At 50.1% G+C, this 13,623-nt stretch overlaps 1 protein-coding gene across 1 annotated transcript in view; it reads right to left on the bottom strand.

Annotated features, from left to right (window-relative positions):
• Positions 1 to 13,623, bottom strand: part of GRM7 (glutamate metabotropic receptor 7) — a 108,210-nt gene that overhangs the window by 46,886 nt on the left and 47,701 nt on the right. Inside the window, 1 exon segment of the mRNA XM_017735243.1 lies at positions 3,561 to 3,701. Coding sequence (XP_017590732.1) covers positions 3,561 to 3,701 — 141 coding nt within the window.

Here is a 13,623-nt window from a genome sequence, read left to right as displayed (position 1 = left end):
AAGGGAGGGGATCTGGGATTGAAATGCTGCACACAAACAACACTGATAAGCCACAGCAAGTTCCAGAAGCATGGCTGGGCACACGCACAGCAGGACAAAAACCTTCAGCAGTGAAGAGATCTGTGAGAGGAACCCAAGCAAAACCCACCTGAAAAAACCCAAGAGCAATGTCAGAGTGTCCGAAGATGAAAATAATAAATGTTTTAAAGTCTTAATAGAATTTCCAAGAACAGGGATGCTTCCCTGAGCTGAAACAGCCACTTGGTTGGGTATTAAACATCAAGAACTGTGCACAATAAATCCAGATGTGGAGACAAATGTAACTGCTCACCCAAAACATGTGAATTTATACAGTTGGGAGTGTGCTGTCCTTCACCACAACACAGGCTGTTACCTTCTAAAGAGATTCTATTGCAATTGGAAGTTTAATCCAAATCTGAAGCAGCAGAGAACCTGCAAAGCAAATGTTATGATTTACATGGGTCGAATTTCTTCAGACTTCAAAAAAAAGCAAATATCCAAATTAATAGGCCTGGCTGAACAGTGCTCCCTCCAGTTTGTGTCATCCTCCTGCTGGAGTAACCAGTAAGCAGCAAATCAGGCCCAAAGTCCATTTTCAGGCAGGAATAAAACAAAAGTGATGGGCACAATTTTAATTCCAACTTCAGCATTACCGTGGGAAATATTTCCCCCTCTGAGGCTAGGCTGAAGAAGTCAGGCAGAACGTTCTACTACAGGCTTCAGGAATAGCTCCTGTATAATGGGAGTATAGAAATTCAATTATTAATTACTCTGGAAGAGAAGGAAGCTCCCAAAAGACATTAAGTTCCTGCAGATGAAAGCAGCAGGAGCAGCGCTGTGGGTGCCTCTGGCCAAGGGGCAGGAGAGAACCCCAGCACAGAGGTGTCAGGACATCCTGGGTGTGCCACGGAGGGAAGCTTGGAGAGCCAACCTAAAATTCACATGTTGGGTGCAACGAGAAACCACGAACCCCCCTGTGCTGTCAGACTGAAACCATGGAAAGGAGGAACAAACCCCATCTGCACAATTTCTGCTTGTCTTTGAGAAGAAGTTGCTTTTTTGTTGGCTTTTTTTTTAACTTGGAGATCTGCAGGAGCCACACAACATTATCTGCTTCAGCACTGAAGCAGCTGACACCTGGGACACTCGAACACAACGTGATTTCAGGAGAACACACTTCTGTCCCATGGGTTTGAGATGAGTACCTTGGGATGTCAGGAGAAGGATGAAACACAAAAGCAATGTATTGACATGAGCATTTTTTGCTTCCAAAGGATCTATTTGAAGGTGATGACAAACAATTTAAACCCCCCTTCCTTCTCGAGCCTCAAGTGCTCATCATCCTGATTCCTGAGAGACGGAGCAGCCAGGGCCTGCTTCAGGCACATCCTCACAGGAGAAAAACGCTGCAACAAAGACAGGAAAAAGAGCTCCAAACCCAGAGTGGTGAGAACACAGAGAAAGAATCCCACTTGTTCCATCTCCTTCAGATGACAGAAGTGAAATGCAGGTTTGAGAACTCCTGGTCACACTTCTTCATCTCCACAGAGGCAGCGTTAACGCGTCCCTGAGCAGAGAGGAGCAGACGGCACAACTCCGCATGTCCTGTGTTCTCAGTGCCTCTCCTTCAGCTGATTCCTCTGCACTCATTGTTATCATCACACAACAGAGGGGATGTGTTAGGATGAATAAATAGTATCTCTAGGACAATTTTTATGGCATATAATTCACACAGACAGACGTCAAAATCCCACTCCATCGGTGCTCGCACGAGATGAATTCAGACTCTGCTTCAGTTCCTGAAGGATTAAACACATTTTCAAAGGGTCTCACACAATAGTGCTGCTGAGAACCTGGAGATAGTCATCATTAACAAGAGATTTAATTTAAAGATTGTGGAATGCTCACAGTATCAAACAGGCAGCTCTTATTTGCACAGGGTGGAATTCAGTAGTGGAGGAAGTGCCGGCAGAAAAATATCCACTGTTCATCCACCCCCAGCACCATCACACACCCCCTGCCTGGGGGCACAGGGATATCCACTGCCCCAGCCCCACGGATCCACCCTCCACAGACAAGTCCCTGCACCCAGGGCTCTGCAGATATCAACCCTGGATACTCAGTCACGGTACAGACACTGCACACACAGCAGGTGTGAAGTCTGAAGGCTTCTCCACATAAGCTCTTTATGTGAAAGTAGCTGAGAACCAGGGCTCAAGAGCCACCAATGACATGCCAGGGTAAATATTGTGATTTCAGGGAGCAGAGGATGACAGTGAGGCCTCTGTGCAGTGTAATCCCTGGACTGTCACCTGACAAAGCCCTCCAGGATCCAATAACAGCTCTGCAGTGACAGAATCCCCCCAGCCCAGCCTCAGCCATGAGATCTCATTAGAGACAAAAGCCTTTATTCAACAGAATCCATCAATCCCCATGGAATTTCTTGGGGAAAGCAGATGAGCTTTTAAATTTCTCCTGCTCACCACACAAGGCATCGGATAACGCTTCAACCCAAACTCCCTGCACTCTCCTTTGATTGGGGATCTGTGGCTGGGAGCACTGAGCTGCTCCCTGGCACCCATGGACATTCCAGGTGGGAGCTCTTCCCACACCTCCCAGAGCCTGGGAGCACTGCTGCTCTCAGGGACCCAGGGCCTGCAGCCTCCTACCTTCCTGTGCTATGAATTACCAACCCCCTTTAAAAGGATGGTGCTGATCAGTCACAACATTATCCCATCAGAGGCCACTCCGGCTCTCACGCTGGAGATCACTCATGGTAATGCTTTAGAGATCATCCTGGAAAGGCTTCAGCAATTTTTGGTCAAATCCCAGCCTTTTGGGGAGACCCCCAATGCCAAATTTAACAGCAGTGCATTCCCAGTGGAATCTGTGCTGTTCCTGTGCACAGCATTCCCACTGCCCCCAGGAACTGGGACCAACAGCGGAGGAGATGAAGTCTGGGAAGTTTCCATCAATTTTCAATCAAAGTAAAATAAATCCTCCCTTTGATCACAATTCAAGGCAATTATCCAACATAACATGTTTCAGCTGCTGGGAAAATCTAAAGGGGTTGGGGGGGCAAGGCCAGGGGCGGCCAGGGCGGGGTGGCCATTAGGTGACAGCACTGGCCGTGGCTTCCATGTCACAGAGGCACATTCTGCCCAACGCCTCTCCAGGGTGTCCTAGTCATGGAATCATGGAATCATGGAATCCCAGAATGGTTTAGGTGGCAATGGGCCTTAAAACCCATCCAGTGCCACACCTTTCACTGTCCCAGGCTGCTCCAAGCCCCAATGTCCAGCCTGGCCTTGGGCACTGCCAGGGATCCAGGGTCAGCCACAGCTGCTCTGGGCACCCTGTGCCAGGGCCTCCCCACCCTCACAGGGGAGGAATTCCTTCCTAAATTGTTGTGAAACATCCTCCCTCTAAAATAAACGAACAAAACACCCTCCAGCTGTCCTTCACTCCAATAAAACCATTCCTGGGTCCCACGGCAAACATTCCCACAGCACGAGGAGGGGGAAGGATGACTCAGTTACCTGTGCATTTACGGTCCGTGTCCTCCTTCTTGGAGCCAGTGATGGTCAGCTTGCAGTTGAAGTTCTCCTCCCAGTACTCTGCAAACCACACGTTCCTCCTGTTGTTCTCCAGCGTGCGGGAGGTGAAATAGGTGTCGAACCCTGCGGGGGGAGAGGGCACAGCTGAGGCCTGGCTGTTCTGCTCTGGGGAGCTGCAGCCTGGACACAAACAGTGCCCTTGTGCCCCCCTCAGTACCCAGCACACATCTCTGTCCACGTGAGGTCACCGTGGGAAGAGAGAAAATCCACATTTTCTCATCAGCTGCATCCTGCAGGAAAATTATTCTGTTTCTAACTACCAGGTATAAAACTGGGCAAGGCAAATGTGAAACAGATCAATATAAAAGAAGTTATAAGGAAAAAGCATGGATTAGAGATGTACCAATAAGGAATGGAAATAAATGACATGGTGCAGCAGATATTGGGCCGAGCTCAAGAAAACTAATGTAGTTATATGCCTGCCCAGACCTCCAGAGGAGGCAGCTCCACCTCACCAGGCTGTTACCAGCACCCCTGTGCATACAAATTTCCACTGGGACCATCAGCCAGCACCACCCTCCCACAGCATTCATATCCTATTACCATCCCTGCAAACAAGATTTGCATGAGCACAAAAAAATCAGTGCATGTCTGTGCGCTCACACACAAAGTCTTTTGTCATTTCTCGTGTCTTTTTTCCCTGTGTAGCTGGCAGGAGCTCTATCCACTCATGTGCTCAGAAGGAACAGTGCTTGGAGTGGCACAGCCAAGTGCTCTTGGCACACAGCAAGGGGAGGTTTGTCGCCTGTGCTCCAGAGGTGTCGGATATAGGCAATGCTGTTCCACCCCTGCAGCCCCATCACAGGCTCCTGGCACCCCAAACCCTGCTGATTTTCAACCTTTTCAAACCCAGCTGTCTCTTCCCAAACCTCACCGTCCCTCTGGAGTCTGGGGGCTGTGCCTGTTCCCTGCAGGGAGCTGTGCCAGTCCCACAAGGAGCAGATCAGTTCCAGCACTGGGACCCTCACCCGTGTTAGTGCTGCTGGGGTGACCTGGCTGTAGCTGCAGTGAGCAACAGCAGAGCTCTGCCTACACCTAAAGATGCTGTTCCTCAGGGAACCTTCCACAACTGCAACCCCACTTCAAGTCCAGGTACAAAAGGAGTTTTTCCTCTTACTAAGAAAGTTGTGGAGGAATTCAAACTACCCAAATCTGAAACCTGGATAAAGCAGACCAGTGGTAAAGAGGACTTGAGAATGCTGGTTGCACTCAGAGGAGCTCAGAGGTGAATTATCTGCCATCCTACAAGTGCACACCCACTGGAGATGGGAATCTCAGAAGATGTTTTCCCACTCCTGGGCGCTACAGCTGCCCTAGCACTGCAGAAGAGGGTGCAAGGACAGAAGCAATGAGCTCATACAGCCCAAACCACCCCTGCTATTGCACCAGCGCCCTAGCACTGCAGAAGAGGGTGCAAGGACAGAAGCAATGAGCTCATACAGCCCAAACCACCCCTGCTATTGCACCATCACAGGGGCCTGTCGGGTCTGCAGTCAGAAATGGCTGCAGATGCACATTCCATTGAAAGGGGGAATGTTCCTGGCACTGCAGCCAATGATTTCCCTCCTGCAATAGGTGGGTACAGTGGCACAGGCTGGCACAGCACGGAGAAGAGTCTGAGGAAAACCATCTGGCATGGTTAAATTAGCACAACAACCCTTCCACCGGGGATAAGATAGAGAGCACAAACCCAGCTGTTTTAAAATTGCAAAGGAGAGTGGGACTGGGGTCAATCCCTCTTCTCCTCTCTGCTCTGTGTGCCAGTGACCCAGCTCTAATGTGTGCTTTCCTAGGGCTGAGTCTGCTGTTCACAGCTCACATCCCAAGCCCAGAAGGCACAGCCCACGTCATCTCCAAAAACCAACCAGGAAAATCAGCACTGAGGCCTTCCAGGAACAGGTGGAAAGCTAATTAAAATTTTACCTGCAGCCTCACCAGCAAATGATGCAGTTTATTAGAATCAAAAGTAGGTCCCTCCTATGACAGAGGAGGGTGCCAAGCCCAGGGCCCAGCCCCACCGAGGGGATGCCCTGCTGCACAGGCAGCAGCCAGAGCCTGAAGGACAGCAAGCAACCCGTGGGAAAATGCAAGTAAAGCACCAAAGCGGGCTGGGAGAAGCCCTCAGTGCTGGACTGCAGTTTTACTGAGTACTTGGGTGCACTCTGTAAGTTCCACATGATTTTCCAGCCCTTCACGTGGGGACTGCAGCTGGAAGTTGAACCTTCCCAGAATAAAATGGATCGAGCTGCAGGAAAAGAGACATCCTGGGATGGCAGAGACCCCCATCTCTCCCTGCTCTATTTATCCTGAGACAGGGACTTCACCTGGGCCTCCCACACCCTAAATGTATAATTTGTTGAAACTAAAGTAAACAATTGCTTAGAACTCCTGGGACACCTGCTGTAGTTAATTAATAATAAATTAGTGATTTAGGAATGTTTCTGTGCAGTCTCTAGAAGGGCCAGCACTATTCCTCTACCCAAACCATTCTGTGATTCTATGATTGCCACTGACAGGATTAAATTTCCTAAGGAAAAGATTCTCATGGATGCGTCAGAAGAATATTCAGAAAACAGTCAAGTTTTAGGGACACACAACCTAAACTTTTTCCTGTAAACCTGTGTATATTGGTTTTCCTCCTAATTAAAAGAGCATTTCAAATGGGATATTCTAGATCTACAATGTCCATATGGCTCAGAAAGAGCACCAATAAACCTTCCCCACGTGCCAAACTCACTGACCTCTGGGGAAAGTGCTCTATAACTTAATAACGTAAAATCAATGAGTCCTGATAAAACTGTAATAGAATTCCATATGAATTACTCTAAACCTTTCCAGATTTAATAACAAATAATAACATTCCCATTGATTTGTTTAATGATTCCCCTGCATTCGCAGGCTGGAATATGGATCCCTATTAAAAAGGGAACATTTTTTACCATTCTTTTCTATTGATCAGGACAAGCAGGAGAGTGACAGTGGGACGGGGTGCAGAGATGCACAAGTTTCTGGTAATTCCCAGGGGTCAGTCCTGTGCAGCCACCCCTCCCGCAGTGCAGACCCTGGGAATGCTGCTCCCACACAGCCAAGGTCCTGGAGAACCCCTCCCAGAGGCACCACCCTGGCAACTGCCCTCCTTCCCAACCTGGGAACAAGAATCCTGGAATGCTTTGGGCTGGAAGGGACCCTAAAGCCCATCCAGTGCCACCCCTGCCATGGGCAGGGACACCTTCCACTGTCCCAGGCTGCTCCAAGCCCCCGTCCAGCCTGGCCCTGGACACTTCCAGGGATTATTTTCCCAGGCAGGACTGTTCCTACACTTCCCACAGTGCTGTCCTGCACACACCTGACAGTGGCAGGTCCCTCTGTGCCAGTGGGAATCTCAAATGCTTCTCTAATTTTAGCCACTTTTTTGGACTGAACCTGACTCAAACACTCAGGGTGAACAAGGCAAACACTCTCTGCACCAACGACAGACCTCAGCCTGTGCTCCATCTTTCTGACCTGATACATGAAAGCAACTCACATGCACAGGGCTGAACTTAAGAGTTTTGGGTTCAGAAGCTCTGGGAATTAGATGACCCAACAAAAACCACTGGATGCTTAAATGCAAAAGCAGGAATAATCACTTCTCACCCCTGTTCGTGACCAAGCATTGCATTGGTGTGACAAGATTTAGTGATCCCCCAATGTTCTCCATATTTCATACTTTAGCAAATTACTTTTTCAGCAAATACCTCTAAGAGATATAAATATTTCTTTTATGAGATTTTCCAAATTACAATGAATCTCTTATTACTTCAAATCACTGTGATTTGATTAAATCGTTATTTTTACACATAGAAAGATGATACTACCTCAAGGCTTCATTTATTTTCCACCACAGGATAAATATGTACACGAACTACATAGTGATGAGACAGAGGGAATAAAGGGGAGCATGGAGGGGGGAGTGGGGGAAAGGGACCTGATCCCAAACCCTATGGAAAGGCCAGGAAAATCTAGGCAAGGGACAAGGGTTCCTTGGCTCTGTGGCCATCAAAATCTGAGCACTCCAGGTTGTTTTCCTGCCACTCTCAGGGTGCCCCTTGGATCAGGCCAGGAGTTATCAGCAGTGTTAAGTGACTGAAATCAGAAATTCCTGGGGGAGATGGGAATGACTCCTCCCCAGCTGGCTGGAGTCAGGTTTGATCCAGGTGTTCTGTTCCACATTCACAGGCAGCTGTCTGGACTTGGAGCGTCTGCATGGATCCAGGCCTGCCCAGGGAACACTCACTCCCAGCCCCCCACACTCAGAACCCTCTCCCAGCTCCTCCCAGCCAGGGCTGTCCCAGCAGGAAGGATGCTACAGCACCACCGGGAGCCTCTTGATTATTCACCAGGAAATAAGCCCTGCTAACCCGGGGCTGTATTTACCCCACTCCAAAAACCCCAAATGATTGATTTCTAACATTAATCTTGCATCTCTGCCTCCCTGGGCTGCCCATTTTCTGGCTGGAAGCACAGGGCTCGGCTCCCTGGCAGTGCTGGCAATTGCAGGTGCTCGAGAGGCCAAACCAGGCTCCAGCTCTGCCACGGGCACCTCAGGGACAGAGGGAGCCTGGCAGCAGGGGCTTGTCACCGGGAAAGAGGCAGGAGCACACCCAAAGGGAAGGGATCGGCTGCAGGAGACAGACTGGGGGCACCCAGGAAAAGCAACACCCTGTGGGAATAAAGATGAAATCAGGGGATCCAGTGCTGGGCTGGCGCCAGTGACACCAGCAGCAGCCAAGGGAAGCTCGCAGCACCTCCAGCAAGAACAGCAGGGGTGGCTTGTGAAGCCAAGGTGCCATCAGCATGAGCACAGCAGGAGTTTAGAGGCACTTGTGTCACCTCTGGTTTGCCATGTCACCGGCACGCGCTGCAAACCATCCCCTCGTGTCACCAGGGACTTCAGAGGCTCAGGGGTTATTTAATAAGGAAAATCATTAAGCCTAATTAAACCACAAAATTATTGACCCACTGCATTTCCCAGGTACCTCAAGTACTTTCATTCTCAGCCCAGGCGAGAGCAAATCCAGCATATTGACCCAATTTCACTCAAGCAGTGATTTGATCAGTTTATGATATTTTTATTCTTCTATTTAGTCCCAAGGATGTCCCCAGTACTGACAGCCAGTTATTTCCCCACGTAGTAAATCATCACCTGCTATAATTATTGAGGCCAAATGAGTTGAAAGCAGCTACTCAAACACTTTTCCAATTTCCCTAGCATTTAACCCAAAGCAGTTTCATTTACTGGCATTAAATCTGGGATAAAGGCATTAGGTGTGGAATGACAAGATCAATTTTAGGGCAGCAAGTGTCTCTGCAGATTTCATGATGTTGCCCAACCACACACTATGGGCTGTTATTAAGACCATCTACAGATATTTTTTTGACCTTCTTGCTTGGTAAAAAAGCCGTAATAGAAATTATTTTATTAACTTCCATCATGCCATAAAAGTGCTTTGCAGTTGTTTTCTTTTTTAATAATTGCTGATTATAACTGTGCAAAAGGGTATTTCAGGTGGTGTCACATCTGACTTTTATATCCGTGACACAAATCACATACAGAGGAAATTCCACTTTGGGCAAATCTGGGATTTTAGGCTGTAAAGGTTCTATTAGGGAAACAGCTAGCTATTGGCTAAGCATCCTTGTTATCGCTTCATAAAATGACACAGCTGCCAGGGCAGTGAGATCATGACCCAGGCGGTGTCTGAGGCAGCCCTGTCAGGGAAAGGTTAATGTACAACTGCCTTATTATTCATTATTCTACATTTCACAGCCCTCAGGCACCTCTCACTCCCCAAGAGCTCCCATGTGTATCAACGTCAGCAGCACAACCCCCTGAATTTGTCCCTCTATTTCCATTTTCAGTGGCACCCCCTCAGCTGTTGCAGCAGGTGCTGGGCACGCCCAGGAGCTCAGCCCCATCCCCGGACTCTCCTGCTGCCTTGGGCTTCTGGATGGCCCCAGGATCCTCCCCCAGGTGGAGCAGGGGAAGCCTCCCTTTGTTAATGAACAACAAAAGGACCAAATCCAGGCCTCAGAGCTGCCACAGATGCTCTGGAGAGGCCCAGGCCCCAAAAACCACCGAGATTGTGCATTTTCAGCCCCAGAGAGACTTCCCAGGATGGCACAGGTAGAAAGTCACCTGGGCTGGTTACACAGCTCAGATCCAGTGCTCTGAGCTCAGCTGAACACTGCACTTCTCCCTCAAAGGGCTCCTGCTGCGGGAATGAATAATTCCCTATGAATTGCAGTGAGCAGAGTGCCAGCCAAGGGAGGAACACTGCTCACCAACCCACCCCTGCGAGCAGGGAGCGGAGCCTGCTGGAACCAGCATCACCAGAGCCAGGCCAGACAGATAAAAATACCTCCTGGAGCAGAATGCCTCTGCCAGGAAATCATCCTTTCCTGCTGCCCAGTTATTGGAAATGGGCAATTTGTTTTGCCAGGACCTTTCTCCATGAAAAACTCCTTTTCCTCACACCTGAAGATGAACTAAAAGCTTTTATAAAAGCTGTTCACCAAATAACAGAGCACTGTGGATCCCTGGCAGTGTCCAAGGCCAGGCTGGACACTGGGGCTTGGAGCAGCCTGGGACAGTGGGAGGTGTCCCTGCCCGTGGCAGGGGTGGCACTGGATGGGCTTTAGGGTCCCTTCCAACCGACTGGATGTGTCTTCCCACCAGTTTCCTAAGTTCCTGCTTCCCACTCTTCTTACCAGAAGCTGCTCCACAGATGGCCTGTTCCCTTTTAATAATGCAGAGCAGCAAAACCCGAGATCCAGAAGGTCTAAATGCAGAAAACGAGAGTGCTTTTGCTCGCTGCACAGCAGCCACCAACAAAACTCTCTGAGCAGCTCCTTGAAGGCAGTTAAACTCCAGTCACCCACTTGCATAATTTAAATGAGGGTGAAAATACAGAAATCCCTCTCTGTTGGGATGCAGCAACTGCAGCAACTCCTGGAGACACTCAACAGGTTAAAATTAGAATAAAGAATGATAATGCAATGAAAACCCAAGGGGCTGCTCTGCCCAGCCCGGCTGCAGCACTCACACATCGAGTCCTTCACCCCCAGAGTTCATTTGCCCCGTCCCTCGCTGCAGTGTTTCCATGTCAGCAGCAGGAACTGCAGTGAGTGTCCCCAGAGCTGTGCAGCCTGGAATGTGTGTGCCAGAGCCCCCAAAGCACACCCAGCCCCACTGCTGGCACGGGGACACTGCTGGGGACAGCCACAGCTCTGTCCAGTGCTGCTCCAGGTGGTGCCTGTGTCCTGCAGAGCCAGAGCTGGGCCCAGGCAGCCAGGCTGGCACAGGAGCCAGGGCTCAGCTCAGACCACTGCAGACACTGCCAGCCTCACTGCACATTCCCCTCGAGACAGACATGCCCAAGAAAATTGGGGGGGACCTGAAAGCCCATCCAGTGCCACCCCTGCCATGGGCAGGGACACCTCCCACTGTCCCAGGCTGCTCCAAGCCCCAATGTCCAGCCTGGCCTTGGGCACTGCCAGGGATCCAGGGGCAGCCCCAGCTGCTCTGGGCACCCTGTGCCAGGGCCTGCCCCTCCCTCACAGGGAATTTCTCCCCGATATCTCATTTAACCTCCCCTCCTCCCTCACAGGCTGTTCCCCCTTGTCCAGTCACCCCATGCCCCTGTGAAAAATCCCTTCCCAGCCTTCTTGCAACCCCCTTCAGATAAAGGAAGGGGCTCCAAGATCTCCCCAGAGCTTCCTCTTCTCTCTGAGCAACCTCAACTCACTCAAAATAGAACCCAGCCCCCTCATCACATCCTCCCCTTTTTCCTTAGGTCCTTTTACAAAATACAAATTCCTTGCTATTTGACAGCTGATTTCTTGACTCTCAGGCAGCTTGAACAATGCCAGAGTGTGCAGGGAGGTGAGCAGAGGGAGATAATTACTGTTCTCTCCCTCCTTCCCACTCCCTGCTCAGCTGAGGCTGCTCACCCCAACCCAGCTCCCTCTGTGCACAGCAATCACATCAAACACCAGCTCAGACCGGGACAGGCACAGCAGAGAAAACGGAGGGGATTTCTGGGGCTGGCAGGCCTGGAACCCTCCCTCAGGCTGCCCCCAAGGCCATGGGGCCCCACACAGGGACACCCACAGCACCCCCAGGGCTCCTCCTGGGAACTCCTGCATCTCCAGGGAAAGCAAAATCCATTTCCAATTTGATGTAAGTATTTCAGGAGCAGAGCATCCTCTAAGCACCCATCCCTCATTCTCCACCACTATTTTTTTCTGCAGGGGTATCCCACCCCCAGCATTCCCTTTGGGATCCTGGCTGGCCTTGGAGACCACCAGGCAAGTCCTGTGGCCACTTCCTAGCTCAGAGCTCCCCTCATGTCACCCATCCAGCTGCAACCACAGCACCCAGAGACCCTTGAGCCCACCCCAAGGAGCAGAACACAGAATTCCAAGAGGATCAATATCCAACAGCCCCTCCCTGGCTGCTGAGGGGAGACTGAACCCGGAGTGCCCTGGCAGAGCCACCCCAGGCCTGGCTGTGTCAGAGATGCTGGGGAGATGCCTGAGGCTGCCTAAATATAAGGAAACTTTTAAATGGCTCTCAAGTTGCAAGATAATTTGTATTCCACTCTCTTCATACCAACACATTAACCAAATACATTATTTCCATAATGAGGAGATGAACATCTGTGTGGCTTCCCAAAATTTCAAGTGGCAATACTCGAGACAAGTATTCCCTCTTTGGGGACTGACACATCAGCATTTCAAATAACTGCCATAACTAAAAATATCATTTAAATTCTAAGGAGGTCAAAGACAGTTCAGGTGTGGTTTAGATTTCAGGTTTTTTAGATAAAGCAAACCAATTTGATTCCATAAAATTAAGTCGCTGCAGTATTGTATTAAATCATTTGTGCTTGGCCCTGTGTAAAAGAAGTGCTCAATGCAAACTTTACCTGAAATGGGGAAGACAAATACCTGAAGCAGTGTTACGTCACTGAAAATTGCTGTGAGAGAGCTGAAGAGCTCTGGGTCAGGCACCCCATGGCAGCAGAGCAGCCCCAGCTAATGTGGCCTCACCTCTTCCCAGCTTTGGTACAATAAACCTGCCCAAAGCCACCAAAAAAACCAACTCATCCCATCAGATCTGGAATATCTTTCTTTGGAAATTTATGCTATGGGAAGCAGTAATTAAACAGAGAAACAAAAAGCCAAGCTTGAAAACAAAGATTAGAAGGATTTCTTTGTCACATATAGGACTCGATCCTTGCAGGTCCCTTCCAGCTCAGGGTATTCTGTGACTGACAAGGGGGCCTGAGGGCTACTCCGCACAGGTGAACCACTGCGAGCACCCCAGGGAAGAAATCTGAGAGAGAAATAGCAGTGAAAGCCTGGTTCCCCTTCAGGGATCCCTGGGGGAGCTCAGGGAAGCGTCACTGTGGGGAGAAGCCGAGTCTCATCCCCCTGCTCAGACACACAGAGGTGCTGGGGCTGTACCTGCCCGGCCACTGCAGGTGCTCGTGCCCAGTGTGGCAGCACAACACCGGCTCTAATTAGGCCTCATCGTTATTCACAAGCAATTACACCATCCTTCTTTCAGCAGCAATAATCAGCTCGATTATTGGCCCCTCTCTGGCTTCACACTTCTTTCTCACCAGCTCTAACACAATCACCTTTGGAAGGTGGGACGCACCAGGAGCAGCCACTGCTGAGCCCCACCGAGCTGGGAGAGCCCTCTGGCAGGAGTTTCTGGAACCCTTTTTCTATGGTTTTTATGTTTCTATGCTGCCTCGGTTTGCCCGGCCCTTCTCTCTGAGATAGCCGGCCGGGTGAATCACCTCAGCAACTGTGTGCTAACGGGGGAACCCCGCAGCTTCGAAAGCTGTGGCTGGGTGTGCACGGGAGGGCTCAGAGCCAAGCTGGAGTGAGAGGTTCCACCAGGGCTGTGTTAGCAGGAACAAGGGAATTCCTT

This window comes from Corvus brachyrhynchos, unplaced genomic scaffold, assembly GCF_000691975.1.
Source record: "Corvus brachyrhynchos isolate BGI_N302 unplaced genomic scaffold, ASM69197v1 scaffold95, whole genome shotgun sequence".
In the NCBI taxonomy this organism is placed as follows: domain Eukaryota; kingdom Metazoa; phylum Chordata; class Aves; order Passeriformes; family Corvidae; genus Corvus; species Corvus brachyrhynchos.
This window is presented reverse-complemented; position numbering and strand designations above follow the sequence as displayed.